Below are 27,813 nucleotides of genomic sequence, written 5' to 3'. Positions count from 1 at the left end.
AGGTTTTCAAATTTAGGATTTTCCCTCAGTTCGGGGTTAACTCTGGCCCCAGATTGAGCCCCTGAAAGTAAAAGGGCCCTTCTGTCAGTCGCTGAAACTGCACACAGTATCTTTTATTTTTGGAGCTGGCTAACAACTTTCCCTTCACGATTGATGACTAATTCAAATGAGCATTAGCTCACTTTGCAAATATGAATATTACAGTATGGCAATATAGAACGCTAAAAGCTACCAGTTTATTATGATTCATCTTAGTTGCGAAGTTGAAATATCGCAGTAGCATGAAAAGAGAAATGAGTTACAGACATAGAGAACGGGTCGCCAAGGGGGAGGGGAGGTGGGAGAGGGATGGATTGGGAGTTTGGGATTAGCAGATGCAAACTGTTGTATAGAGAATGGATAAACAAGGTCCTACTGTATAGCACAGGGAATTGTATTCAGTGTCCTGTGATAAACCGTAATAGGAAAGGATATGAAAACGAATGTATATGTATAACTGAATCACTTTGCTATACAGCAGAAGTTAACACATGGTAAATCAACTATACTTCAGTAAAATAAATTTAAAAAGAAGTGAATTAGATTGTCACAATGTCATCCAAAATATAAATAAAATAAAATAATTTTCCCTTAAGCAATTTAAAAGCAGGAGGGCTTAATCGCATAGCAGTATTGACCCACAGCACTTAAAACGAACAGAACGTGCAGGTCTCACTTTAGTTTTGATTTTATTATTACTCTCTTTAGCGCACTGTTGCACACAGCCAGCCTGTACAGCTACCAATAGGACCCGGGCCTCACCAAAGCCGACGGGCTCTGCAGGATGCACGCGTATCTACAACCCGCCCCCTGAGAAAGAAAGTCCGGCCCGGGCCACTCCGAGTGTGCGGAGACCCGCTGAGAGAGGGAAAGTAACCGGAGTCGGCTGGCTGGGCGGCCCCGCCCCCTCCCACGAGTTTCGCTGGGTGTCCGGCCCCGCCCCTTCTTTTATTCCGAGCGCGCAGCCTGGAGCTGGAACTTTGTAACCCGAGCGCGCTCGCCCTGCGTTCCTCCCCGCCCCGGTGCAGCCCGCGAGGGAGGCGCAGGAGGTGGGACCTGCGGGCGGGAAGACTCCGGACGCCGGCGCGCGAGGAGCGGGGACCCGGGAGAGCTCGCAGCCCAGAGGAGGAGCTGGAGGGGGAGCGGAGCGCGCGGCCCGAGAACCGGAGGCAGCGGTCCCGGCCGGAGGCGCAGAGGGGCGGCGGGGAGCAGCAGGGCCGGGAGAGTCCCGCTCGGAGCCGAGGCCGGGGGATCTGGGTTCACGGCCCCGAGGCTCGGCAGCTGCCGTCGCCCAGGAGCAGCAGCTGTGCCCGGGGTCCTGGCCGCGGCGGCCGCGGGAGGAGGAGCTGCAGCTGGACGGTGGCAGCTGGAGGAGGGGCCGCGCCGCCCGGGCTGAGCCGCGCTGGGATGTCCCGCTGACCGCGGCAGTCATGCAGCTTTGACGGGGCGCTCGGGCTCGGAGACCAGCCGCGGGGCGCGCCCTCCCGGGGAGGGGGCAACGGGCGCGGGCAGCAGGACTTTACCGCCGACTCCAGCCCCGCTGGGTGCCCAGTCATCCACCATGGAGCCCGTGACCAAGTGGAGCCCCAAACAAGTGGTGGACTGGACTAGAGGTGAGCGAGCCTGGGGGGGCCCGGCGTCTCCGACCCCGGGCATCGGCTGGCGGGGAGCTGGGGTAGGGGGTGCTCAGCCCTTCCTGCAGGCGAGAAGCGTTGAGAGCGCAGCGCGGTGACAATGCAAACTTCATCCCAGTGGCTTGTGCGCCCCTAGCTCTTGTGCCTGCTTTCGGGGGTGCGAGTGGTGGTGGCAAGACGAGGAGAGGCCCGTCTTTAAACCTGAGGCGGAGTAGGGGTGGCATCTGATGGAGGATGGGGGTCGGGGGTGCGGATCTCGGACGCGGGGCGCCCTCCCTGCCCTTCCCGGCGCCCCGGCTGCCTGTCCCGGAGCGCAGAGGCACAAGGCGCCTTTGTGTGGGTGACTCCCCTCGGACGTCGTCAACGCCGCCTGCCCAGAGCAGTTCGCAGGCGTGACGAGGCGGTTGGACAGGTAAAGGGAGACCCTGGCGGCTCGGCGAGCCTGTTTTTGTCGGAGAGGGAGAGAGGGCAGCGCAAGAACCAACACTGAGGCATTCGCGCCGGCGACGAGCCTTGAGCCAGACTCCCCGGGACTCGGCGACTTTCGCTCCGGGAAGGCGCCAGTACCCCCGGTGGCGCCGCATTTTTAGGCCATATTTAAACCCGGGAAAGAAGAAGTCTAACTGTTTGGAACCTTTCCCCTGAGTTATGCCGTCATTTGGAATGAGGAAAAGCATGGGGTTGGTTGGACAGGCAGCGGGTGCTGGAGCAGGGGTGGGTGGAAGCTTGGACCCTGAGCTGTCACGGTTACTTTTAAGTACCTGCCAAGATTTCGAGGGAGAAGTGACGGAGGTTCCTCAAGCCTCTTTGAACCCTTCCAAGAGCACAAGCCCTCCAAGAACAGCTAGTGTTTTAATGGGTTCCTCACCCCCCTCCCAGCTCAGCACCTCTCTGTTTCAAGTTACTATTTTTTTTTTTTTTTTTACTTCTATCTGCTCTTCCAGGTGAGAGGAATGGTGTCCTTTCTCAATAATAATAACTAGAATTGTATAGCGCTTTACGGTTTGCTAAGAGCTCTCTCTCTGTTATTGCCCTTGGTCTTCAGTAAGCCTGAGAGGTAGGTAACACTGGTAAGATCAGGTTGTCTTTCTAACTGTCTCACCCATGGCTGCGGCATCACAAACACTGGTCATCTCTGCATCTCATTTCTCATGCCTGCGTAGTACGCACAGACCACGTGGAATGGGATGTCCCGGATGTATGGGAGGCATGGCACCTGTCAGCGGGGCACGTCTGACCATTTCCTGCTCCTTTGGGAGAAGGGACAGGGTACATCGCTCCTGAGAAGAGGTTTGCCCAGGGACCAAAATTTCCTGGGCTCTTATTTAAAACAAACATGAAAACACCAAGTACTTGTACACTGAGTAACGTGTAAACAGCAATGTCACAGCTTGATACGAAACATAAACTTAAAAAAGCTATGAAGACCCAGATCCTATTTTGAAATGGGGTGTGTTCCCCCATTCAAGATACTACTAGGTCCCCTGTCTAGCGACTTGCCCAGTCTGAGTTGGTTGATCTGTTTTACCAGTGTATCCATCATAGAAGCAAACTAAGAAACTGATGACTTCAGCGGTTTTTGACCTCAAGAGCTGCTTTGCCCAAAATGGTAACCAGACCACAAGTGGATCTTGGGCCCTTGAAATATGGCTGGTCCAAATTGCCATGTGCTGTAAGTGTAAAATACACACTCATGTGAAAAACAGCATATAAACTATCTCATTGCTAGATTTTTATACTTATTACATGTTGAAATGATAATATTTTAATATATTGGGTTAAATAAAGTTTATTACTAAAATTAACTTCACCTATTTATTTTTACCTTCTGAAAGGTGGCTCCGAAAAATTTTAAAATTACACAGGCGGCTGACTTTTGCAGCTCACATTATATTTGTACTGGACAGTACTGCTCCTGAGTAAAAGAAAGGGTTACAATTTATCACTCTTTGGCTTTTCTGAGCTGCTGCCAGCCTAGTTGATAAGGTACAACCAGAAAGCCGGTAACAGGCAAACAGGGAGATTATAGAGTGAGATCTTCACACCCTCAAGATTTGTGTCTTTTTTTTTTGGTCCCTCTTGGGATTGGGAGAAGAGAAGCATAAATTCACATCCTGTTATGTTTGTTTAGCATTTAAGTCAGAGCAGATTAAACTGTTTTTGGTATCCCGTGCCTTGACATTGTGACTTAGTTGAGATTACTTTCACCCAGGGAAAGTTTTCTACTGACCTGAAAGAGGAATTATGGGTGCTTCAGTATCTTGGTGTCTGGAGCATTGGATACTGATTAGGTTAAATACCTGTGGGTAGTACGTGGCAACTTTATACAAAATTCATGTGCCCTTTTGGACCCTTAAGTACAGCCTCATAGAATGACCTGGATACTTTTTGTGTTAGAATCTAGAGAAGATAAAAGGAAGAAGTGTGTGGTGAACTCTTAGACGAGAGGCTACATTCTCCCAAATTGGGTAACACATTACTTGAATATTTCTCATAGTCATGATGTGAAAATATTGACTTTTTCATGAACTATTGGCTTATGCAAACTTGTTTGCTGATAGAACTATTTTTAGCTGTCTTTGCTAACCTCCCTGCCCAACCCCCATTTTATAAATACATCCTACTGATAAGTAGCTCTTCTTGTAGATTGCCACTCTTGGCATCGCGTGAGTGTGGCAGTGGTGATCGTGACCACTGTAGAAAGCCTTAGACTTAAAACTGTCTAAATCCGGCCACAATTTCCAACTTGCTCTCATGTTGATGTTGTTAGGCAGATGCATATATTAGGAAAAAGGTTGCAGTCTACAGAATGAAGTAATTCATCTGGCTTTTATTAGTAGTAGTATTTTATTATTATTATAATTTTTATTTGTATTAATCACTAGCTCTGTCAACACCAGTGTTATAATATTAGTAGATCCTCAGTGCGTGTTAGCGCAGGTCTAAGCATTGTACATTACAATGAGCTAAGCATTAGCTCATTTCAATGCGTAAACACGCTTTGAGGTAGGAACTATCATTCCCACTTTGTACTTGAGCACACCGCGGCACAGGAAGGTTAAGTACTCTGACCAGCGTCACACAGCCACGAAGTGACAGAGCACCGTTTGACCCCAGACAGTTTGGCTTCATTTCCTTCCATCTTCTTGGGAGGTTCTTCCCAGGGTCACCCCCAGAGGACGCTCAGCACCTTCACCACGTTGATGAATAGACCATCAGGATCCCTGTGATGACTTACAGATCACGCGTTAGTGGAGGAGAGTCCTTCGCTATATGTGTGTCTTATTCTCCCTATTCCATATATGTCAGGAAAGTTATTTGTTAATCAAATTAATTCATAGTTTGATGACACCTTGCCTTCCAAATGATTTGGTGAAGGCTTTTGCAAAGCAGATGAACTTGTATCAGGCAAGAATAGGGTCAGCTGCATAAAACAGAAAACCCAGTTTTTGGTGGACTCTCCAAATGAGAGTTTTGATTTTTCCTTGGAAAAGAAGTCTGGAAATAGGGAATTCAGGATCGTGTGGGGTTTCCGTGGCGCCATCAGGACTCCAGGCTCCTTCTGTCATCGTGTTCAGCCATTCTGAGCAGGGGGCTGAACCTTTTACACCAAACGCCTCAGTGCAGGGTGGGTGCTCCACCAGCAGGATCATATTCTTGTTCCAGGCTGGAGAAAGGAGACCCAGAGGAGACAAAACACTGGTGGTAGCCAAGTCTTCCCCTTCAAAGAGCTCTCCTAGAGGTTCCATCAAATGACTTGGCTCACATCGTAGTTGCTACAACTGTCACGTGATTGCCTCATGCTACAAGGGAAGCTGGTCACTGTAGTTTTTTTTCAAAGTTTCGTACACTGTGGCCTTGAAAAAAATTTGGAGTTTATTCAGTAAGGAAGAGGGGGAGAATAGATATTGGTAGGCAGCCAGTAGTGTCTGACATACGGTAATTTACGTGTCCTGATACTCATAGATCAGCTCTCAAAGTAGGACACGTGTCACAATTTCCCACTTCCCTCAAGCCCATGGGTCCGCCTTATTTTAGAAATAGTGTTGTATTTTCATCCCTGTTACTTTTTCTTAGGTCAGAACCTTAAGCTGATTATGAGGTCTTCGTCTCTAAGCCTAATTTTTTTTTTCTTGTTATATTTAATATGCTCATTTCATTTACAAAGATGTTTCATTGACAACAGTTAATTGCAACTTTATGGTAAAGAATTAAATTAAAAAATTCACATCTGGAGTTCCTTGTAATAATGGGAAAAGTTGGAAAGAGTCTGGCTTAAAGCCAAATCATTCTAAGCTTGATTTAAATATTAGAAGTTGCATCGTAAGATGCCGCGTCCCAAGTTGTGTTTCTGCTTTCGCCATTGGGGGAGTGTCTTCAGCAAGGAGGAACGGTTACTGATTTGTCCCTGCAGCCCCTTCCGTCCAGCCCTTGGTCATTGATCGGTCTGCGACGGACAGTCTTGAAATAAGTGTGTTTGTTGTTGGGGGAGCACATCTATAAAACCAGCTTTAGTCCCAGAACAGAAGTATCTCTGGCCACCTTCTGGTGCTGCCAGTGTGGTTAATGTTTCCCCATCACCAACCAAGAGGAAAGGGAGCTTTCTTGTTTGAGGTCTGAGCGTGTGCTCGGGACATCTGCTCATTCTCTATATCTGGCCTTGGGCACTGCTTTTCTTTTGATGTGTCTGTAACATGTGGCAGGTCAGCAGTTTTAAAGTGTCTCACTATCTGGTCACAGAGGAGCTGGAGTTCTCACGTTAACTGTAGAGATCTTGTTCGTGGCTGGTCAAAGGCCAGTTCTTTTTGTCATTCTGATTCCAGTTAGGTTGTCCTTCCTTTAGCCACTAGGGTCGCTGAAAAAGGGAGGTCGTTTCTTTTGGCAGTTGTAGGTCCACCATTTGGCTATAGGTCAAGAACTCTTTTCTTCATTCCAATTTCTTGCCAGTTCTATCTCCTGGACTCCAGCCACAGAGTTTTCTTAATCATAATAATAGAAAAACATTCATTGAGGTATTTATTATGTATCAGACACTGGGCTAAGCGCTTTATTTAGACTCCCTCATTTACTCCTCAGAAAACCCGGGTGAGGTGTGCAAACAATTATTAGCCCGTATTAAAGGCGAAGAAACTAAAGCAGAGACAGGGAGTCTCTGGTGTCGCGCTGATAGGCAGTGGTGCTCTTAAATGCTCTCCTCTCCTCCATCACTTCATCGCTCCCGTGGCTTGTACCAGGCTTGGAACTTAAAGGTGAGAGTGTGGGCTCTGGAATCAGTCTCTGGCTTTGTATCCCGGTACCACCTCTGCCTGTGTGATCTTATGTAAGCTCTCAATAAATTACTACTTGTTTTTATTGCTTCCTCTCCTCTTTTATCCTATAGCTCCAGGACATAAATTATTCTCTCTGAGCCGCATGGTCTGTCATAAGGTTGATTCTTACCATTCAGGGACACCAGTCAGTGCCGTGGAGATTTCCCTACCGTTTGCCAACCACTCAGAGGACCCGGGGTGGGACTTGCAGCTAGTCAGGAAGGTTCTTGTTTTTGTTTTTGGTTTTTTGCTTTTTCTATGTTGATATTTTATTAAATTCTTTACATATTATACTCACAACAATACTATGGCATCCTCTGTGCAAAGTAAATTCTAGGTGTATCTAAAGCTTAATTATGAAGAGCAAACTTAAAAATATTAGAACAAGTATACAAAGGATTCTATTAATTCCTCTTAAGCAAATTTCTTTTAAAAATACTAAGAAGCAGAAATAATAAAAAGTGACGAGACATACCGATGCCCAACAAGTATATGAAAGGATGCTCAACATCACTAATCAGGGGAAGGTTCTTGGTGAGCTGAGTGGTAGATGCCTCTTGCCAATATCATGAGCCCTCTTGGGGCAAATAAGTTCAAACCGTATTTTCTCAACTTTTTTCTTATAGTCACTGGACTTCCAGTGAGCATGGCGTTAGGACTGGCTCTTGCTTTGGACTGTTGACCGCTCTGTGGCACCTGGTCCATGGCTAGTGGTACCCGCATCTCCTGGGAGCTTGTTGGAGATGCAGAAGCACAAGCCTGCTAACTCTGCATTCGAACAAGATCCCCTGGTGATCCATGTGCACGTTGCAGCTTGAGAAGCTCTGCCCTAGCAGCCACTGCAAATGTGTTTTCGCACTTCACTGGTAGGTCCTGCTGTCTGATCTGACATGGGCTCCACCTGTTTTATTTAAGTTCCCTGGTGACGACACTTGACTTGGCCACTAATTAAAACAGAAAAGCAATCTTAGGGTGTGTGCTTATATTTATATATTTATAAGCACCACCTAGCGACAACATCAGGGAATTCTCTGTAAACTAAATGAGACATTTCCCTTGAGCTGTCTTCCATATTTCTTGGGATTTGAAGAGTTCTCATAACAATCCTTTTTTTTTTTTTTTTAAGCCAAGTAGGAAGAAGGGAGTCATGGGGTGGTCAGTGGGCTTGTGTGGTTGAAGTGTGTTCTCAGGATCCTTAGGTGGACTTGGAGGATGAGCTGGGCTTTTGGCCAGCCACGTGGTCCTGTAGTCTGTGATTGCACCGGGTTTATCAAACTTAGATGATTTTGGGGGGAGATTTCATTGTTGCTGGAAAGTGACACTGAACGTCATTCAGGGCAGTTCTCAAAATTTGGAAGTACATGCTGTGCCGAGGCCGGGTGTCTGAGCTCTGTGTCGGTGGAGATTGGGAGGTGACCTGTCCTTGTTCAGGCCTCACCTGCACGCTTCCCTTTTGCGTCCACATCATTGTGGAGAGCTGCGGGCACCTCAGTTCTCTGTCTTGCTGTTTCTGTATCACTGCCTCGATGTTTGTTCATTCCTAGCCTGCTGTGTTCTAGCTCTGGGACATCCATGTTCTCACCTCCTTTTCCCTCTTTGCTCTCATTTTGTGAGGTTTCTGGTGTTTTCACCACTGGTGTAGCCATTAGCTAGGCTTTAAAGCAAGTTTTATTTACACAGGCTCTTCCATATTTGTTCTCATTTGATATTTTCACAAGCCCGAGAGGAGCACAGTGAAGGCCCAGTGAGGATAGCGGCTTTCAGACATGAAATGAGTTGTCCAAGGTCAGAAGGCCAGGAGTTGGGACCTGACTCCACAGGCTTCTGTCCTCCTGTTCTGTGCAGCCCCTGGTTCCTCCTCTGGTCAAGGTGTGCTTTTCGTTCTCTCTTCATCAAGTGTTGGGAGGGGCAACTTCAAAGAACTTTTGACTTTTGTGTTTCCTGATTATCCCTTCAGGGTTTACACTCATGGGCTGCATTCCTTTTCTTTCTCTTTCTTTTTCTTTTCTTTCTTTATTTTTTTAAATTACATAGCTTAAGCAGGGCCCTACGTATTCTGAAGCTGACCTTTTAGCATTTGAGACACTTCTTGCCAGTTATTTATTTTTATTGTAGTTTGTTGACTGTGTTGTATTGTTTCAGAATGCTACTCAGTAATGAATCATTTCTCTTTTTGACTCTCTTAATCTAATTTTTATTTTATCTTGAGTGTCATATGGCAGATTTTTTGTCTGGTACAATTAACATTTCTATTTGGTGGAATCACACCCATCCATCCATCCATTTAACTTTCTTAAATGATTTTTATGGCTTCATTTCCTGCTTGCCTTTGATTCTTCACAGCATTTTCATTTTAACTGCTGAGGGAGAGATTGGGCATGGCGAATAACACACAGGCTTTGGAATAAAATAGAGCTGGATTCATATTCTGTATTTTTTAAAAAAATTTTTATTGAGGTGTAGTTGCTTTACAACAGATTTTGTATTTGATACTAACCGATTTGAAAACTTAGTAAAGTATCTTAACTTCCCCAAGCCCACCTTAGGTTTCTCATTTGTGAAATGTGACTGATAACTGTTACTAACTGTTACTAACTGATAACTGTTTACTAACTGATAACTGTTACTAACTGTTACTAACTGATAACTGTTACTAACTGATAACTGTTCTAACTGTTTTTGTTAGAATTAAAAGAGGTAACGTAGGGAAAGCATTTTGCATAATGTACGGCATATAAATGTTGACAAACTCATTATTGATTAATTCATAATAACTCCAAGTTAATATGTAGTATAATTGGATTATTGTTGCTTAAATATTTAATGCTGCTGTGTCTGCTAGTCACCTTTCACGTGTTTACTAATAATTTACGACAATTCCATCCTTCTCTGTATTGGTGGATAGGTGGTGAGTTAAATTAACTCTACTTTTTGTCTTCTCCTCGTTGTTTCCTTGGACACTTTTCCCTCACTTCCTTTGAGGACCTCGGGTGTCCTGGAGGAAGGTGACGCCATGGAAAGGTTTAGTAGTAGTTCTCTTGCAGACAGCTTCAGAGGAGCACTTTCCTTGATGACAAATTCCACCCTGTAGTAATGAGAGAGTTTCATTCATTCAACAAGTGATTACTGAGGACCTACTAAGTTCCAGGTGTTGTTCCAGGTGCTGGAAATCCAGCAGTGTTCTAGGTGCAGGGTTTCAGCTGGGTCCCTCCTTTAATATGGTAGATGTGGGGATGACAAACAACAATACCAAAACCACCACCACAACGAAGCAGATGAACAAGGAAATATTCGCTAGTGATAAGTGCTAAGAAGAAAGTAAAGCAGAGAGGTGAAGGAGAGTGGCCGGGTGGGAGACTTCTTTGGATGGTGTCATTGGGGAAGCCTCTCTGAGAAGATGACACTGGGTATGAATGACAAGAAGGAACCAGCCATTGGAAAATTAGGGGGAAGAGCACTGTAGGCAGAAGGCACAGCTAGTGCAAAGGCCCTGAGGTGCAGATGAGCTTGGAGTGTTTGAGGAAAGGAAGCGCAGTGGAGTCATGAGCAAGGACAGTGGGGCTGTGGTGGGTGGGGTGAGAGACACAGCTGTCAGATCATGGAGGGTCTTATAAGTCTTGGACAGGCATTTGCAACATTTTCTAATCATGAAAAGCAGGGGAGTGACATGATCTGATTTGGGTTATTGGGGCACAAATGAGTTTAGGGAGCCCAGATGGAAGGCATTGCAGTATTCTGGAGACGATGGTGTCTTGAACGAAGGTATTGGTGGTTCTAGCATTTGTGAAGCCAAGTTCTAGGTACAGTAGGTTCACTGATAGCTTCACAGCCAGATAATTTAAAAACTGTATTTGTGGGCTTCCCTGGTGGTGCAGTGGTTGAGAGTCCGCCTGCCAATGCGGGGTACACGGGTTCGTGCCCCGGTCCGGGAAGATCCCACATGCTGCGGAGCGGCTGGGTCCATGAGCCATGGCCGCTGAGCCTGTGCGTCCGGAGCCTGTGTTCCGCAACAGAAGAGGCCACAACAGTGAGAGGCCCACGTACCGCAAAAAAACAAAAAACTATATTTGAACTTGGGGTGTAGATTCATTTTTTTCTTTCTCTGCCAGGGTTAAGAGCTCTCCCTGCCCTTCCCTCATCCCGATTACTCTCTTGTCATTTGAAAGGCAGAGCACAGTCTGTCTTTCTGCATCACATGCTTTGTTTACTTGTTCTCTTCTGGCACATTTTGCAGGGAGCTACAGTTTCTGAAGCTGTTTATTCATCTATGAATAGGGTTTTTGTGAAAGTGGACTTAGCCTAGTTTGTTTTCTTTGACATCAGATGGCTGATGGAACAGTTTTTAACCTGGGATCAGAAGGGCAGATGCAGTGTGTTTACTAGAGCAAAACAGTTCCTTAGAATGCAGATCAGTAGTTGTCAAAATTAGAAAATTTTTTTATGAAAGTGAAAAATAGTTGAGTCAAAGGAACTGGTCAATAGATCTAATTTAAAATATTTTGCTCCGCTGATAGACTGTCCTAATTTTACTTTGGAAAATAGAGTCACCATTTTTTGATTGAATAGATGGTATTTTGAGAAATTTCAACAGGTAGGAGTTGAACACATTCTTTTTTGTTTTTAAACACTCAGTGCATCACTTATCAACAGGGTAGGAGTGAGTGGGAGAGAATCGAAGGTTGGTAGGTTTATGTTAGAATAACCTAGAAACTTTACAACACACACCTCATGTCGCCCCCTATAGGGAGAGTATCTTTCAGACTTTTAGAGGAGAAACCCCTACGTGTCGTCAATCAGAAAAGGCAGTGACTATGGTCATCTGAATCATGCTTTCCTGAGGAAAACCTTTTAGTGAAAAGAAACACTCTATTTCCTATTTTCAGAGATTTGCAGCAGAAGGGAAATTCAGTGCTTTTGGGTTTAGGAGTGGATGTGTGTGTACATGAGTGTGTGTGTGTGTGTGTGTGTGTGTGTTTATGTGTTTCTAACTTTAACCTGTGTTAACTGAACAGATTTTCATGTTCTCAGGGTAATTTTATATTACCGTGTCTTAGGGAGAATCAAGTCAAAAGTCTACCTGGAATATGACCTTTGAAACAGGAAAACTAGCTTAGTGTGTAGAGTGGAACAGATTTCACGAGGCACCATCTTAACATGGATTCCAACTGGAGTCTTAAACTAGCCATGAGCAGATGACAGAGCTGTGAGTAGCGTTTATGAAGATGGCTGTCTACACTAAAGCCTAAAATTGTTGGTAATAAGTGTTAAATAAAAAACACAAATACTGCTTGTGAGTAAGACATCTAAAGACAGATGGTATGAAGTGGTTTGGTTACAAGCACCCCTAGGCCAAGTTGAAGAATCTCATCTAAAACTGATGTGTAAAGAAAGACTCTTTTTGGAGGTGGAGAAACTCTTTGTTCTTCTTATTTGGCTCCATGTAATCGGGATACTTAATGAGTACCTGTAAACCTATGACAATTGTCCCTGAGTCCTGATGTTTTTAAATGGAGATTTTCAAGAAACCCTTTCCCAGCCACATATATATGGCTCAACATCTTGTCACCGTTGTTCTTGAATTTCCTCTTTTTTTTTAGTGTTTGCAAAGCGTGATCTACTTTGTTTTAAACAAATATACACATTTAAAACCTAGATCCTGTTTTAATTTGTCAGTTTTGTAAAAACTTTTATTGAAGTATAGTTGATTTACAATGTCGTGTTTAATTTCTGCTGTACAGCAGAGGGACTCAGTTATACATTTATGTTGATATATTCTTTTTCATGTTCTTTTCCATTATGGTTTATTGCAGGATATTGAATATAGTTCCTTGTGCTAGACGGTAGGACCTTGTTGTTTATCCATGGACCTTCCTTTTTCAACATTAGAGCTTAGACATGTAAATTCTCAGGCCCCATCCCAGACTCACAGAATCAGAAACTCTGGGGGTGGGATGCAGGAAGCTGTGGTCCCTCAGTGATTCTAGTGCTGACTGAAATTTGAGGACCACCAGTCTATACCACTCGTGTGGAGCCTAGAAAAATAAATAATGTATGTCAGACCATCCCCCATAATTCTTGTCTGCAGTTGGTTTTCAGCTAATACATAGTGATAGGGTAGGAAGGAGAACTTTTCTAGTAGGGACAGTTGTTGCACATTTGAAGTAGGTGCATTAATGCACTGAGGTCTGTAAGTGTCCTTCCCACAGAGTGGGCAGGGAAGAGTTAAAAACCTTTGTCCCCATGGGCTCCTAGACAGCTGTGCCACTCCAGACCCAGGGGACCCTTTTGTTGTGTATCTCTGTGAGCGTTCAGCCCCAGGAAAACAGAATGAGGGGAATGTTTCACCGCCTGAAGGGACCCGTTTAGGTTTTGTGTGGAATTTCCAGGCCTCGCTCTCATAGAAGAGTAGAATGTGACACCCCGTCCCCCGTTCCATTTTGAGGGAGAGTGGGTAGTTGTTCTCTTTCACGTAGCACTCAGGTTTTGGCTTTGAACAATGCATGCAGATGCAAAGGGAAATGAGAGGAAGAAAAAGCAGAAAAGAGAAATACTCAGAGTGGCAAATATGCTGCAGTCCAAGGTGAAAAGCTCTTTGGTTTTAGTTCATGGACATCGAATCAGTGCAGATGGAGTTCGAGAGTTCCCCATTCCCCCTCCACCCCACCCCACCCTCTGCACAGTCAACAAAGGCCAAGAGAGTCCAAAATAAAAAAAGCTGCTACAGAAGTGAACATTGAGGACTGGGAATGGCCCTGAGACTTGCAACAAGAGTTGCAAACTTAGACGCCTACAGGGGCCAGGAGGCAATGTCAGAAATTGAAATGTAGGGGCAACTGAGACAGTAGGGAGTGGTGGAGACTGTGGCGAACCCAAAGATACATGGACTGCTCAGTTTCTGCTGACTATGGACCTACAGTTTTTAGAATCTTATGCGTCTTTGTTGTTGTTCTTGTTGTTTTCAGGTGAAGTTGGGTGTCTGTATTTCTCTGTGACATTTTCCAGTTTTTAGAAATCTGTCAGTTTTTTTTGGTACAGGCCAAGCATAACATATCTGTGGACTAGCGTGTTGATTCCCACTGTGGACAGCTGTGGTCAGGTTTGTCTTAGTGAGAAACAGACATATGATATGTGAATACAAGTAGCCATAGAGCAACTCATTAATTATTTAGTAAATCTGTTTCTTAACCTATAATTTCATTTTGCTACTTAACTAATTACCTTATTTCTAAAATTGTAACATGTAACTCCCTGCAGGTATTGTTAAGCCAGAAATACCAATACCTTGTTGAACCCAGCAGGCCATTGAGTAGTTACTCTTCAGTGTAAAAGCAAGAATTTGGCTTTTTCTGAGTGAGTTTACTTTGCCACTCACTGGCTGTGTGGTATTGGTCCCTGACAGGAACTGTTTCTGTTTGTACAGAAAGATTCTATGTATAAGATAAAGCATATACCTTGGAAATAAGGTATGTGCTGCTAACTTCCGTGCTGGCTTGTGCGGTCCTGTTTGAAAGAGTAAGTTATCAGTTTACTCAAGGTCTTTCTATCTTCCTGGTGCTCTGAATTGGGAGACAAAACGAACAGGAAAAGCACTAGTTTTAATACTTAAACTGGAGTGGTACTGACCCCAGGATACAATCTGCAAAACTTCTCAATAAAAATCTCAGAACGTTGGGCTTCCCTGGTGGCGCAGTGGTTAAGAATCTGCCTGCCAATGCAGGAGACGCGGGTTCGAACCCCGGCCCTGGAAGATCCCACATGCCGCAGAGCGACTAAGCCCGCGAGCCACAACTACTGAGCCCACATGCCACAACTACTGAGCCCACATGCCACACCTACTGAAGCCCACGAGCCACACCTACTGAAGCCTGTGTGCCTAGAGCCCATGCTCCGCAACAAGAGAAGCCATCGCAGCGAAGAGTAGCCCCTGCTCATTGCAACTAGAGAGCCCACGCTCAGCAATGAAGACCCAACGCAGCCAAAAATAAATAAATAAATAGATAAAGAAAGAAATAAATTAAAAAAAAATTTCAGAATGTTTTAACTTTTCAGCTTGTTTTGTAAGTGAACAGTTCATATACGTGTCTGTATTCGCATGCACACATATAAGTATACAGACTATATTTACATGTATATATATACACACGTATATTCATTATGGATGATATTTTGTTAAACCTTCATGAGGTGTTTCTTTCAACCATTTATTCCCTTTAGAAACTTAAAATGAAAAAATATATAGATTTCCTTTTTAGTACCAGTTCCTCTGCTGCATGCTAGGAGCAAAAAGATGAGTTAGATGTAAACAAGCCTGTCATGAAGAAGCACGCTCCTTGGTCGGGGAGGCAGCAGTTAGCAGGTGACATTTACTGAGATTTCTGACGTGCTCGGCCCTTGCTATGGCTTTTCGTGAATTATCTCGTTTGGTCCTCACAATACTTGTTTGACGGCAGCACTTTTATCGTCTTCATTTCAGAGTGAAGGAGGCCAGGCCCCGATCCTTCTGAGGTTGTGTACACAGTAGATGGGGTTTGAGTCAAGAAACGTTTGATTCTAGAACCTGACCTTACCTGGCTGCTCTTGGGTAGGCACCGACGTAAGTTCGTCCTGATAATAAGTTTTGAGGGCAAGAGGAGAACACTGACGTTACTAACAGTATGGTCTGAATTGCTCTATTTAACTTTAACCTGTAATTTTACCACTCGATAAAAATAATTGTAGGGAATACGGTATCTATATTTTTTCTCTTTTTAATATTTGATAGGGTGACTGGAAAGGGAAGAAGAGGGATTTAAAAATATACTTAATAGGGATTATGCACTTTTGGATGGTCACTTAATGTTTTCAAGTTCTAGTTTTGCCTAAGTTAAATTTCCGAGGTTGGATGAATATGTACGTACAAAGACTAGGAGGAAATATATTACAATGGCAGCACTGGTTCTCTGTGGATGATGGGATTAGAGATGGCTTTTGTTCTCTTGTTTGTACATTCTAGGGTAATCAGATGATTTTTCTACTGTGTTCAGAGCCAGGGCTCCTTTCTGCTTGGCCTCATCCTTAGACTGCTGGGGACTCAGAAAGGCCATAAAGGGCCACATGGGAGAGAACGTGGGACTTACTTTCCTGTCTTTCTCTCCAGGATCTTGAACCCTTAAGTTTGGCAGCCTTAGCGGCTCTCTCTTACCTTGAAACTGCTAGCCCATCTTTAAAAAAATTTCCTTTTTACTCTTACGGGTTGGTTTGATATGTGTTAAGCCAGCACAGCCAGATGTGTCCAGCCTTGTTGCTTGAATGCAAGACGTAGGGTGTTGGCGCTTAGATTTTAGTGGGCCTGAGAGTCACTCACTAATAAGGATCAAATGATTCCCGGCCCTAACTCCCCAGAGCCTGCTGCCGTAGGTGTGGGTGTAGGTGAGGACCTGGGTGCTGGGTGCTTAGCAGGCAAACCGTGAATCTGTTTCAGGTGTTCTGTGGACCACAGTTTGAGAGCCACTGACTTTTAGGAAGTTGGTACTTAATTCAGTGGATAATGGAGAAATGATAGAGGGGTTTGAAAGGAGGTGTGTTGCTGGCAGAACTGTGGGATGTAGGGAGGGCTTTGCAGGCAGGAGTGATTGGAATCTGAGAGATCAGCTCTGGGAGGCATTCGGGGTGGTCTCTTGGAGAGAGTTGAAGAGGCCTGAGTAAGAGCAGGGGCCTTGAGAGAGAGACAGAGACAGGAGAAGGGCTGCTGATAGAGTCACCACCCGTGAGTGTTCCGGAAGCCTTGGCGGGGTCTGCATGTGAGCGTGGAGAGAAGGGGACGTTCATGTCCACGGTTTGTGCCTCAGGGCCTTAGCATGGCAGTACCATTGCAGTGTGCTGAATTCCAGGAGGAGCTGCTTTGCAGCTTCGAGAGTGAGCACACCTTGCGGGTAGCAACCTCAAAAGGCGTTCTAGTTTGTAGAGGAGACATCTTGCATGGTACCAGCATCTTGCATGATTCAAATGCTTCAGAAAACACAGTGCCCTCTCTCACTGCAGCACTCTGTTTGTCTCATGTTTTAATGAGGTGTAAATATCATGCAGCTTGGCACATGGAATGTGTTAAAATAGGAGAGTGTTAGCTGAAATTCAGGTCCTCCAACTTGAGTGTGAAATGATGCAATATACATGAATATGGCACGCTGAATGATTTCTGTACATCGCAGTCTAAGACATAGAACGCGTAGTGAAGTAGAGATTAGGGTCCTACAGGAAGCTTGTCAATGGAGATACAAAATCAGTGCTGATAAAGGCATCGTAGAGTAGCCCCTGCAGTCCTGCCCAGTGCTTAGTGAGATCAGCAGTTCTGGCTGCAGTTGCTTTGTGGGATGGGGAGCCGTTTCCCTGAGATTAGTGCCTCCTTTGGGTCGTACCGGCTGGGAGAGAGCCAAGGGTGTGGAGGGCTCTTCCAGGGCGCGGCGCTCAAGGGGGTGGCAGGTCCGTCCTTCACAGGCATGATGGGGCCCGTTTTCTTGTTTGTCATTGGCCCATCCAACCCTTAGAAGTAGCTGTGATTTCTTCTGTGAGTTTCAGGTAAAGTGAACAGAGTCTTAATAGGATCAGCTATAAAACAATAGGTGATTTTTCTTATAACATCTCCCCGGTATTCTGCACAGCTGACGTTTCCATTAGAATTTGCTCATTTCTGGGACTTCCCTGGCGATCCAGTGGTTAAGACTCCTCGCTTCCACTGCAGGTTGGCACGGGTTCAGTCCCTGGTTGGGGAACTAAAATCTTGCATGCCGCACGGCGCGGCCAAAAGAAAACGGTTTTTTTGCTCATTTCTAGTCTATGATTTTTAAAGTAATCCTAACTGCACAGCCTGGTATTCTGAAATGATGCGCTTGTCTTTCACGTTAATTCGGGAAACGAAGTTTTGGATGAAGTAGTGCACCAGGTCACATTAGGAGAAATAGAACTAACCCTTTGCATTTAACTTGTCGCCTGTTAACTAGAGTGCCCTCTTAACTGACACTTCCACTAAGTCTGATGAAAGTAGCTAGTCACCATGCATTCATTCAGCAGTGCTTATTGAGTGCTGACCCTGTACCAGGAGCTGTTCCGAGAGAGCTGAGGATACAGCAGTGAATAGAAGAGACGGTAAGTAGTTCCTGTCTTCCCGGATCTGACATTCTAGTGGGGGTTGACACACAGTAAGTAAAACTCGTAGCACGTGGATTGTAGTACATGTTGCAGGCAAGGGCCGTAGGTGGATGCAGGAGGGAAGCGGGGATGCAGTGTTAACCGGGATGGCTGGGGGAAAGCTCTCAGCGAGCACTCAGCTAACAGACGGAGGGATGTTCTTGGCAGAGGGAACAGTAAGTGCAAATGCCCTGAGACAGGCCAGAGCCTGACACATGGAGGGAGCAGGGAGGCCAGCGTGGCTGGGACAGCGGGAGCCAAGGGCAGAGCGGCAGGAGATGAGATCACGGGACGGGTTGAGGCCAGATGGTGCAGAGCCTTAGAGACCGTTACGTATGTTTTGGCTTTAATTTGGTGTTTGGGGAGCCATTGGAGGCTTCGGAGCCAAGGAGTGATATCAGATTTACATTTTAAGATGACAGTGGTTGCTGTGTTGAGTAGACAGAAGTTAGCAAGGGTGGAATCAGGAAGCCAGTTAAGATACTGGGGCAATAACCATCTGAAAGATGACGCTTGGACCAGGTGGCAGCTGTGGTCACCATCACGAGAGGTGGCCATGTTCTGGGTGGTCCGAAAGGCCAGTGGGATTTACCAAGAGATCGGGTGGTGGTGTGAGAGGATACCCATGGTGTCTTTGGTCTGGGGAATTGGAAGGTTAGAGTTGCCGTCCGCAAAGAGCTGGAAGAGCGTGGGAGGAGACGGTGAAGGGGATATTTGGGTTCGAAACATCCGTGCTTGTTAGTTCGCCAAGTGAAGTAGAGATGTGTGTCTGCATTAATGGGGGAGTTTGGGACTAGATAGAAATTTGGTGGCCATTGGGGTATATACATGGTATTAAATGTCTGAGACTGGATGATATCACCCAACGAGTGGGCAGAGGGAGACAAGGAGAGAGAAGAAATCCAGGGCGTTCCCACCCTTACAAGTCTGGGGGTTGAGCAACCAGCAAGTTGCTGCCTGTAAGTACAGGAAATCTCGGGAAGGGTGGTGTCCTGGGGCCAGTGAGGAGAGTGCTCCCAGAAGGAAAGAGTGGTCAGCTGGGCCCAGTACTGCTGGTGGGCTAATAAGGGGAGACTGAGAATTGACCAGTGTATTTAGTGTGTGGAGGACATTGAACTTGAAAGTTAGTTTTGGTGGATTGATGGGCACAAACGTCTGAGTAGATCCAAGAGCAAATGGGAGAAGAGGAATCGATGTCCCGAGAGATCACGCTGTGTTAAAGCATCTTCCCGAATGAGCACAGCACAGTCTCAGCATGACTTAAGCACGGAATGCATTTTATTTGAATTCTTTAAAATCTGTAACCATCTTTTGGAATAGATGACTGTTTGGTAAAGTAGATGTTTGATGAATTGGGACATGTTCAGTCCTCCCTGAACTGGGTAACAGAACACCATAGATTATGCATTCTCTTACTTTAATACTAACAGAGCTATTCATTCATTGAATGACTATGTACTAGTGGCTTCTATAGAGAAGAGTTATTCCACAGAAACTCTCTCTCTACTCCAAGTTTTCCCACTTTTTTTTGAAATGAGAGTAAATGCCTCTCTGCCTGGGTTCTGTATTATTCCATAGTTTAACCATTTAGGCAGAAAAGATTTGTTATGGATGCCCCAAAACCTTGGGAGAATACCTTATTGCTTTTGATTTACCTTCATATATTGTAGGATTTATCTGAAATATTCTGAATGCCGTGAAATTTTGTACAAATAACGTCTATTACAGCCCAGAGGTGGAAGCCATTTGTTAGCAGGAAAATTGGTGCAAATAGAGATTAAATAACTTTAAATATAAGTCATCAAACATATATAGAGCACCTATCATGTGTAATGTCTCTACTAGGTGCGGTGAAGTGGACAGGGTCCCTGTCTTTGGCACCTTCCATTGAGTGGAGAACACAGACAAGCCCACAGGTATGTCAGCAGAAGAGTAATTCACTCAGAGTTTGAACAGGCACAGCACGGAGGGCTTCCTGGAGGAAGCCACATCCAAATCCAGACCTGCAGGATGAGCAGGGGGTGGCCAGGCCTAGAGGAGGGGAAAGAAAAGATTTGGGAGAAAACTGGGAGGCAAGAGAGATAAGGCATTTGCTCACAACTGAAAGAACTTGATTGTGCTGGGCCTGTCCTGAGGTCGGGTGGAGAGAGGTGAACCTGGAGGGGTGCTGTGTGGGAAGGTGGACTACATCACCAAGGCCCTGTTTATGCCTCTTAGTAGGTAGAGGCCAATGGAGGACTTTATGTTTTTTGTTTGTTTGTTTGTTTTTTGCGGTACGCGGGCCTCTCACTGCTGTGGCCTCTTCTGTTGCGGAGCACAGGCTCCGGACGCGCAGACTCAGCGGCCATGGCTCACGGGCCCAGCCGCTCCGCGGCATGTGGGATCTTCCCGGACTGGGGCACGAACCCGTGTCCCCTGCATCGGCAGGCGGACTCTCAACCACTGCGCCACCAGGGAAGCCCGGACTTTATGTTTTTGAGTGGCCTTTCTTTGTGGAGGAAGTGCGTGTGTGTGTGTGTGTGTGTGTGTGTGTTTGTATACATATGTAATACATATATAAATATCTATATCTATTTACCTAGCTATCCTCACACACACATATAGAACTATACACATATGTATATGAATTTTTTCAGGCTCCTGAATGTTACTTGATTCAGGATTCTATTAGGGTGGCACCTGCCTTGCTGTTAAGGAACATGGCAGTCTACTGGGTTTTAGACCTGGGCCTTCTACTGTAGGGGAAGCCCCTGAATCTCAAGGAGAAAAACCAGTCAAAGGCTCTGTGCAAAACTTAACTTGACTTCCTGAGTATTTATTTCCTTTGATCTGTGAAATGTGAAATTGACTGGACTTTTATAGCATAAGGAAACATAAAACCTCTTCATTGAAAAAAGGAGGAACTACTAAAACATTGACTAGAGTGAAAAAAAGAGAGAGGAGTTTGGGCTGCCAGGCAGTGCAGGTGGGAGAGGGAGAAGGCGGTGAGGACCGGAGAGGAAAGGTGTCTGCAGAGGAGGCGGCTGCGGGAAGTGAGGGCTGAGGGGGTGTGGCCTGGAGGTCACACCTGGAGCTGTGGGTGTCCTGTGTGTTAGCACCTGCCGTCTGCTGCCCGTGACTGATCAATGATTAACCATCGCTCCTAGCTCCGCATATAATGTAGTCTTTATATGTTCAGAGTCTTCACTCTAGTGGTTGAGCCAAAGCAACAGCAGAGCATTTGTAGGAATGTATGCCCTAGAAGTGGTCAGAAATAACATGCAAGCGTTTGTTTGTTTGTTTGTTTGTTTCTGACCACACCTGCGTGTGGGATCTTAGCTCCCCCATCAGGGATCGAGCCCTGCAGTGGATGCCCAGAGTTTTAATCACTGGACCACCAGGGAAGTCCCAATCCAAGTGTTTGGAAGTCTCCCCACTCTTGCCACCCCAGAAGGATGCTGGTGCATGTAAGAAACACTGCCCCCTACTCCCATTTCCACTTCTAGCTTGGTGCATGGTGTACCGAAATCTTAAAAATATGTACTCTGAGCATTTCAGACCCAGGCCCAGATGAATCTTACTGGCTCTACCGATCCAGAAACAGCTGCATGGGTCTTCATTGCTGAGGTCCTGGACTCTGGAAGAACGCACAGATTATACTTAAAACTAATGGGGCTAGATTATGATAGGATGAAAAAAACCTGAGGACCCACCTCTGCAGGGCGTGGCTGCCCTTTCTCTTGCTCTGCGTTGTTTCCCAGATTGTTGTGGGTGGTTGCCATTGCCACACCATTCCCAGGGTTAAACATATACTCAGTTCTGGGAAAGCTTCCACCTTCAACCGTCCACAGTGACAGTTCAGGGGAATGTGGTTTTAAAAATAATTTAACAAGGTAAATTTTTACTTTTTAGTAGTTAGCGCTTAAAAAAACCAGGCAGTTTTTCTGCTTCTGTGTCCGCCTCGCTCCTTCCCCATGATTTCTGAGCGTGTGACCCCTTGGAGGATATTATAGCTATTACTTTAATCAATTTAACACCTTTCTCTGTATATTTTAGCAATTTGAAATTCTGTTTGATAACTTCTTCTTGCATCACTGAGGGTGTTTCTGTTTCTCCCTCATCTTTTTTAAAAAAAGCCCTAGAATGGATATCGCAAAAGTATTTGATTGACTACTGTATAGTATAGGAACTCTGCTCAATATTCTGTAATAACCTAAATGGGAAAAGAATTTGAAAAAGAATAGATACTTGTATATGTGTAATTGAATCCACTTTGCTGTACACCTAAAACTGACACAACATTGTCAATCAACTCTACTCCAATATAAAATAATTAAAAAAATATCTTATTAAGGTAGCATGCATATTGGTACCTTTTTCCTATTTTCTGATTTTAAAACTACCTTAATGTTAGATAAGATGTAATGTTCCAGCTCAGCTGTAGAAATCCCATCTCCTAAAATCATGTTCTAATGAATCAGGGAGAAAAGAAACATTTAAGACTAACTAATAACAACAACAACAAAAAAGTATAAATGCCTAGCAGCAACCTTGGGAATTCAGGGAGAATGCTGAGGACCTAAGAGAAAGCTATCTTATTAAATGTAGTTGTGGTAGACTTTCTGCAAGTGATGAGCGTCGTGAAATCAATCTCTTATAATGACTTAATTGTCACCAGAAGATCTAAAAACAGTTTTGTGGGTTAAGGTACGTAATTATCCTCCTTGGTGGTAACTATAATGACTATAATGTTCTAAAAACATTACAAGATTTTTTCTTATAAAAGCAGACTTCATATTATAGATCTTTTTATTATAATTGTTGGTTTTGTTTGCTTTTTATAGATCCAAAGATACAATATAATGAAAGTAACATATTGTTGCAGTGAGATGTAAGGAATAGAGTTGTTTTGTTTTGGTTTTTTTGTTCCATGCAGTTAACATTCTTTTTCTCTTTAAAAAAAACCCAAACAAACATTTTCATTCCAAAGCCCAGTGACAGGATTAACATTTGCACTTGAGGTGGTCAGGGATGGTGTCTGTTTATCTGCACAAATCAGGGCTCGTGCAATAAAGGCCTTTGGTCAGCACTTGATGGGGGAGAAAGTAAAACCTGGGAGTCTCCCTAACAAAGTTGGAATTAGTGTTTAAAAATCGTGGGTCTCAATAGAATGTGTCTACATTGGATGCCTGTAGTTAATTGCCTGCAACAGAGGAATAACTGTTTTAAGGATTTTGCCTGGAGAGAAAAGGTATTCACGTATCCATTCATAGTCTCTCTCTTTTCTGTCTGTTACGGTTGTCTAAATTTGTGTGTTTGTGTTTGGGCCATTCCTCATTCTAAAAACATTTGTGGCTGCTACGGTAGTACATGGTGGTTAAGACCAGGGCTGGCTGCCTACGTTTGGATCCTTTACCAGTCGCTTACTAGATGTGTGATGTTGGCCAATTTGTATGCATTGCTTAGTCAACTAGCTTATTTTTAAATTTGGGGTCATGCCGTTACTAAACTTTGAGGGTTTATGTTGAGGATTCAGTGAGATAATGCAGGTGAAAAGGTTACCACAATAAATGGTAAAATAAACTGTATAGCATATAGTAAGTGCTGAAAAAAACTCTAGCCGTTGTTTTGTTGCATCCATTACAGGGATATCCTGGGGAAAAATTTTCACATTTCTGACAGAATAGTTTCAAAGTGAACACATACGCTGCCTTTTACAGATGGTAAATTACAGCTCAGTGAGAAGAATGGTGAAGAGAAAGATTGGCTCACATACCCTTTGGGGAGTGTGTCGACATCACATGGCATTAAAAAGGGGAGGTGCCAATTATACCTCTTAAATTGTAAGATATGGATGACTTCTTAAATCTCTCTCCCTGGTTATTCCACTAACATAGTGTTCTGAGGCTTGACCGCTGCTAATAGTAATCTGTAGAATACAGTCACTAAAAGTCAGAGGGAAGGCTGTCGCCAAAGTCAGGCCCTTCAAGTTTGTATTTCCTGTTTTATCACAATTAATGTCCGCGGAGGCTTATTCCATTTCCTGCTTTGCTGTGGCATTCGATAACCGGTGGGTGTGACAGTAGTCCCTGGGTGTGTCCCTGGTGTAGTGTGTGTTCCTCTGAGTAATCATCTTCTGTGATCAACTGGCCCATTAGCCCCCGATGGAAGGCAGTCTGTCTCACCAAGTCCAATTAAGGAAACCAGCCCGATTTCTTCTTGGGAGCCAAGAAGTTATTTCGTAAGATGTGCTCCTGTAAGCACTGTGGGAATAGCTGTCGGAATGGCGATTACTTCTGTTCTTTAGTCACCAGAGTTGATTCCCTCAGTTTCAAAACCTCAGAAAGTTGCAGACTTCTCAAAGGACTTTTATTTAGGGTTATACCTGCAAAGGGAGAAAAAATGGTCCCCACAGGTCTCAAAGAGGCACCTCTGCAGGTAGGCACCTGGAGTGATGTGGAGTCTGCCGTTAGTGCTAGAGCAGACCCGGGTTTATGGGCAAGACTCATCCCTGATGTTTCTTTGGGAGGCATAGGGAGTGAGAGAAAGAGCTTCAGAGTTTACCTGACTTGCTTATCTATAGATGGAGTACTTTTTGTAAGACGTCCTTGAGCTGAGGGAATAAGTGTTTTTATATTTTAGTCCATGTGTACCTGCTTCCGGAACAGGATTTCAGCCGTGTTGAATGTAGACAAATTGTCTTAAAACTAGATTAATCTCTATTAGCCCGAGAAGGCCCTTTCCCCCTTGAGAAACTGTCACATGATTTCTTCTCGATCAGTTTCCAACTTAATATACTTGCTTAATTAGTTTCTATTTATTATTGCTTTAAAAATATGTGTTTGTAAGCTACCTATACTACTCCCCCCCTCCCTCCCGCATTACAGCTTCAGAACTCTGTGTAGAGAGATGCAATCCATCGTTAATGAATGAATGCACAGCATATTATAGATGCTATCCATTTTTAGCTTATACATTGAATTTTTAAAAAAGATTGTTTTTAAAATTGAAGTATAGTTGATTTACAATGTTGTGTTAGTTTCAGGTGTACAGCAAAGAGATTCAGTTTTATATACATATATATACATATATATATATATTCTTTTTCAGATTCTTTTCCCTTATAGGTTATTACAAAATAATGAGTATAGTTTCCTGTGCTATACAGTGTACACTGAATTTAAAAGTTGAAAAAAAAATCCACCGAAAATCCCATAAAGAGAGAGTTAGAAATCTGTGTTAATCGGCTGCACTGTCTTCCGGGGAACTGCAGTTTTGCTCTCGAAGAAAGCAGGGGTGATGACTCAAGCTAAAAATCCCCCATCCAGGGGCCTGAAGCAGTCAGGCTGGGAGCAGCCAGCAGGCCTGGGTGCCTACATTACCATCTGTTTACAAGCCTTAAAGACCCAGGGATCACTGTCAGTGTCCTTTGCTGCTTAAAATTGCAACAGAGGACTTTGCCGCAATGAAGATATTAGCGATTTATTTTCATATTTTTTCTTCATTTTGTTTGGAGGAAGGTGTAGGGGGAAATCATATTAGGTTTGAGATAAGGGAGACCAGGAGGATCTTTCTAGTGAAGAACTATTACGTGTTTGGAAATGCTAAGATGTTCATCTTGTTTCGGTTTGTGAACTGGAAGACGGCCTGTGTATTGGGAAAATTGGGGTGTTTCTTGACTTCTATTGGGAAAGGCAAGGGCATTTTTCCTCGGGCTGTGGTTCCAACACTCTGATTTCCATGTTTTTTTCCCATCGCTGACTATCTAATCTTGAGTGTTGGTGATAACCGTAGGTCACGCAGCCCAAATACGTGTTCTTTTGAGTGAATAAATTGTTTCAGTTTAACGCTAAAGAAACTGTGGCCCAGAGAGTTCCACGGCTAAGATGGAATGGCAGGACCCAGACTGGAATGGAATTCTCCAGACTCGCGGTTCTGGATGTTTCTGATTATACTGTTTTCCCAGCCTTACCCGAATTGCCCTCTACCCCCAAATCCTATAAAACTTATTGGCCTTGTAGGTCCCACCCACCAGCATAGTGTGGAGCGTCACTTGCCTGTCTGTACTGCCATCCAGGGCATGCAGTGAGCCTGGTTAACCATCTGTGATGCAGACTCAGTGTTGGCTTATGGGGGGTCCAGTGGGGAGGTGCTTTCCATCTAGCAGGGAGGTAGGTGGCAACACTGATTATGATACCGTACTGTGTGGTGCATTCGATGATGGACATGTTTACAGGTCTAGGAGCCGTTCAGAGGAGCATAGAATGCATTGCGTGTGTGTGTGTGTGTGTGTGTGTGTGTGTGTTCGTGCGCATGTAGTTTAGGGGGCAGTTTGCAGAGGGTTTTAAAGGATAAAGGGGACTTTGCCAGCCAGATTGGGGTTGAAGATGGATTCCTCTAGGTGAAGAGATTTGGGAGACTAAAAACCAGTCCATTGGCAGTGCTGGAGGGTGAACTTGGTGGTACGATCATGGCCCCCTGCTGACGTCTATAGGTTGTACTCACATCGTTCACCTGCTCCAACCTGTTTCAGAATGGAGAGAGGTGTTGAAAGTTCATCAGTGATCCTCTGTTTTCTTTCGGGCTAAAGAACATGAAATGTCTTTGAGTAGGTATGATGTGGAGAGGCGGTGACGAGTGTGGACTGCCAGGTGCCTGGAGGCTCTGTGACTCAGGTGTGATCAGGGAAGAAAGTTCAGGAATAGTGCTTTGCTTTGGACTCAGAAATGTAAAGGCAACAGGTTCTGTCCGGAGCCTTCCTGCCCTTCCTCCATGGTGCCATTGGGGTGAAGGGGTGGAGGCAGGTTTACATGGTCAGCTTCTGGAACCAGACACAACTGCCTTTCAGTTTTCACGGCCTTGGAGGAAACAGATAATGAATGATAGGAAACAGCTGCTCCTAACGTGGCAGCCAGAAATGCAGCCTCATGGAGCAACGTGGTAATCACGAGAATATTAATGGAAAGTCCTCTCTGATTAAACACTGGGAGCTGTGGAATGTGGTTTGTTTTCATATATGTACCCCTCCCCCCATTGTCTTTCTGTTGTCTGCAGATTTTATTTTTATTTGTCCAATCATACAGAAATACTTTCTTGTAAAGTATTACAAGAAAGTTATCTAGAGTAATTTAAAAAAATAGATAATTTTTAAAAATCTAATTTCCTGCTAGACCCTTCACTTTTTAATTTAATTTAATTTTTTTAATTTTTTAACATCTTTATTGGGGTATAATTGCTTAAAATGGTGTGTTAGTTTCTGCTTTATAATGAAGTGAATCAGTTATACATATACATATGTTCCCATATCTCTTTCCTCTTGCATCTCCCTCCCTCCCCCCCTCCCTATCCCACCCCTCTAGGTGGTCACAAAGCACCGAGCTGATCTCCCTGTGCTATGCGGCTGCTTCCCACTAGCTATCTATTTTACGTTTGGTAGTGTATATATGTCCATGCCACTCTCTCATTTTGTCACAGCTTACCCTTCCCCCTCCCCATATCCTCAAGTCCATTCTCCAGTGGGTCTGTGTCTTTATTCCCGTCTTACCCCTAGGTTCTTCATGACCTTTTTTTTTTCTTAGATTCCATATGTATGTGTTAGCATATGGTATTTGTTTTTCTCTTTCTGACTTACTTCACTCTGTATGACAGACTCTAGGTCCATCCACCTCACTACAAATATCTCAATTTCA

General features: G+C 44.5%; 1 protein-coding gene across 6 annotated transcripts in view; it reads left to right on the top strand.

Moving 5' to 3' along the window:
* Nucleotides 1-894: 894 nt before the first annotated feature.
* CNKSR3 (CNKSR family member 3) overlaps nt 895-27,813 on the top strand; it is a 101,648-nt gene continuing 74,729 nt past the window's right edge. For 3 of the 6 annotated variants that reach the window (XM_079939049.1, XM_079939051.1, XM_079939045.1), the window contains exon 1: nt 895-1,652. Coding sequence is in view for 2 of the 6 variants with exons in the window: in XM_079939051.1 (XP_079795177.1) it covers nt 1,601-1,652 (52 nt within the window). In the remaining 4 variants the exon portion in view is untranslated. Of the gene's footprint in view, nt 1,653-17,584; nt 18,104-19,053; nt 20,062-27,813 lie in introns of those variants that run through there. The other 3 variants (XM_079939046.1, XM_079939044.1, XM_079939047.1) reach the window with 3 other exon arrangements.

This window comes from Stenella coeruleoalba (genome assembly GCF_951394435.1).
Source record: "Stenella coeruleoalba genome assembly, chromosome: 12".
Classification (NCBI taxonomy): domain Eukaryota; kingdom Metazoa; phylum Chordata; class Mammalia; order Artiodactyla; family Delphinidae; genus Stenella; species Stenella coeruleoalba.
Note: the sequence above shows the minus strand (reverse complement) of the source record. Positions and strands in the feature narration are given on the sequence as shown.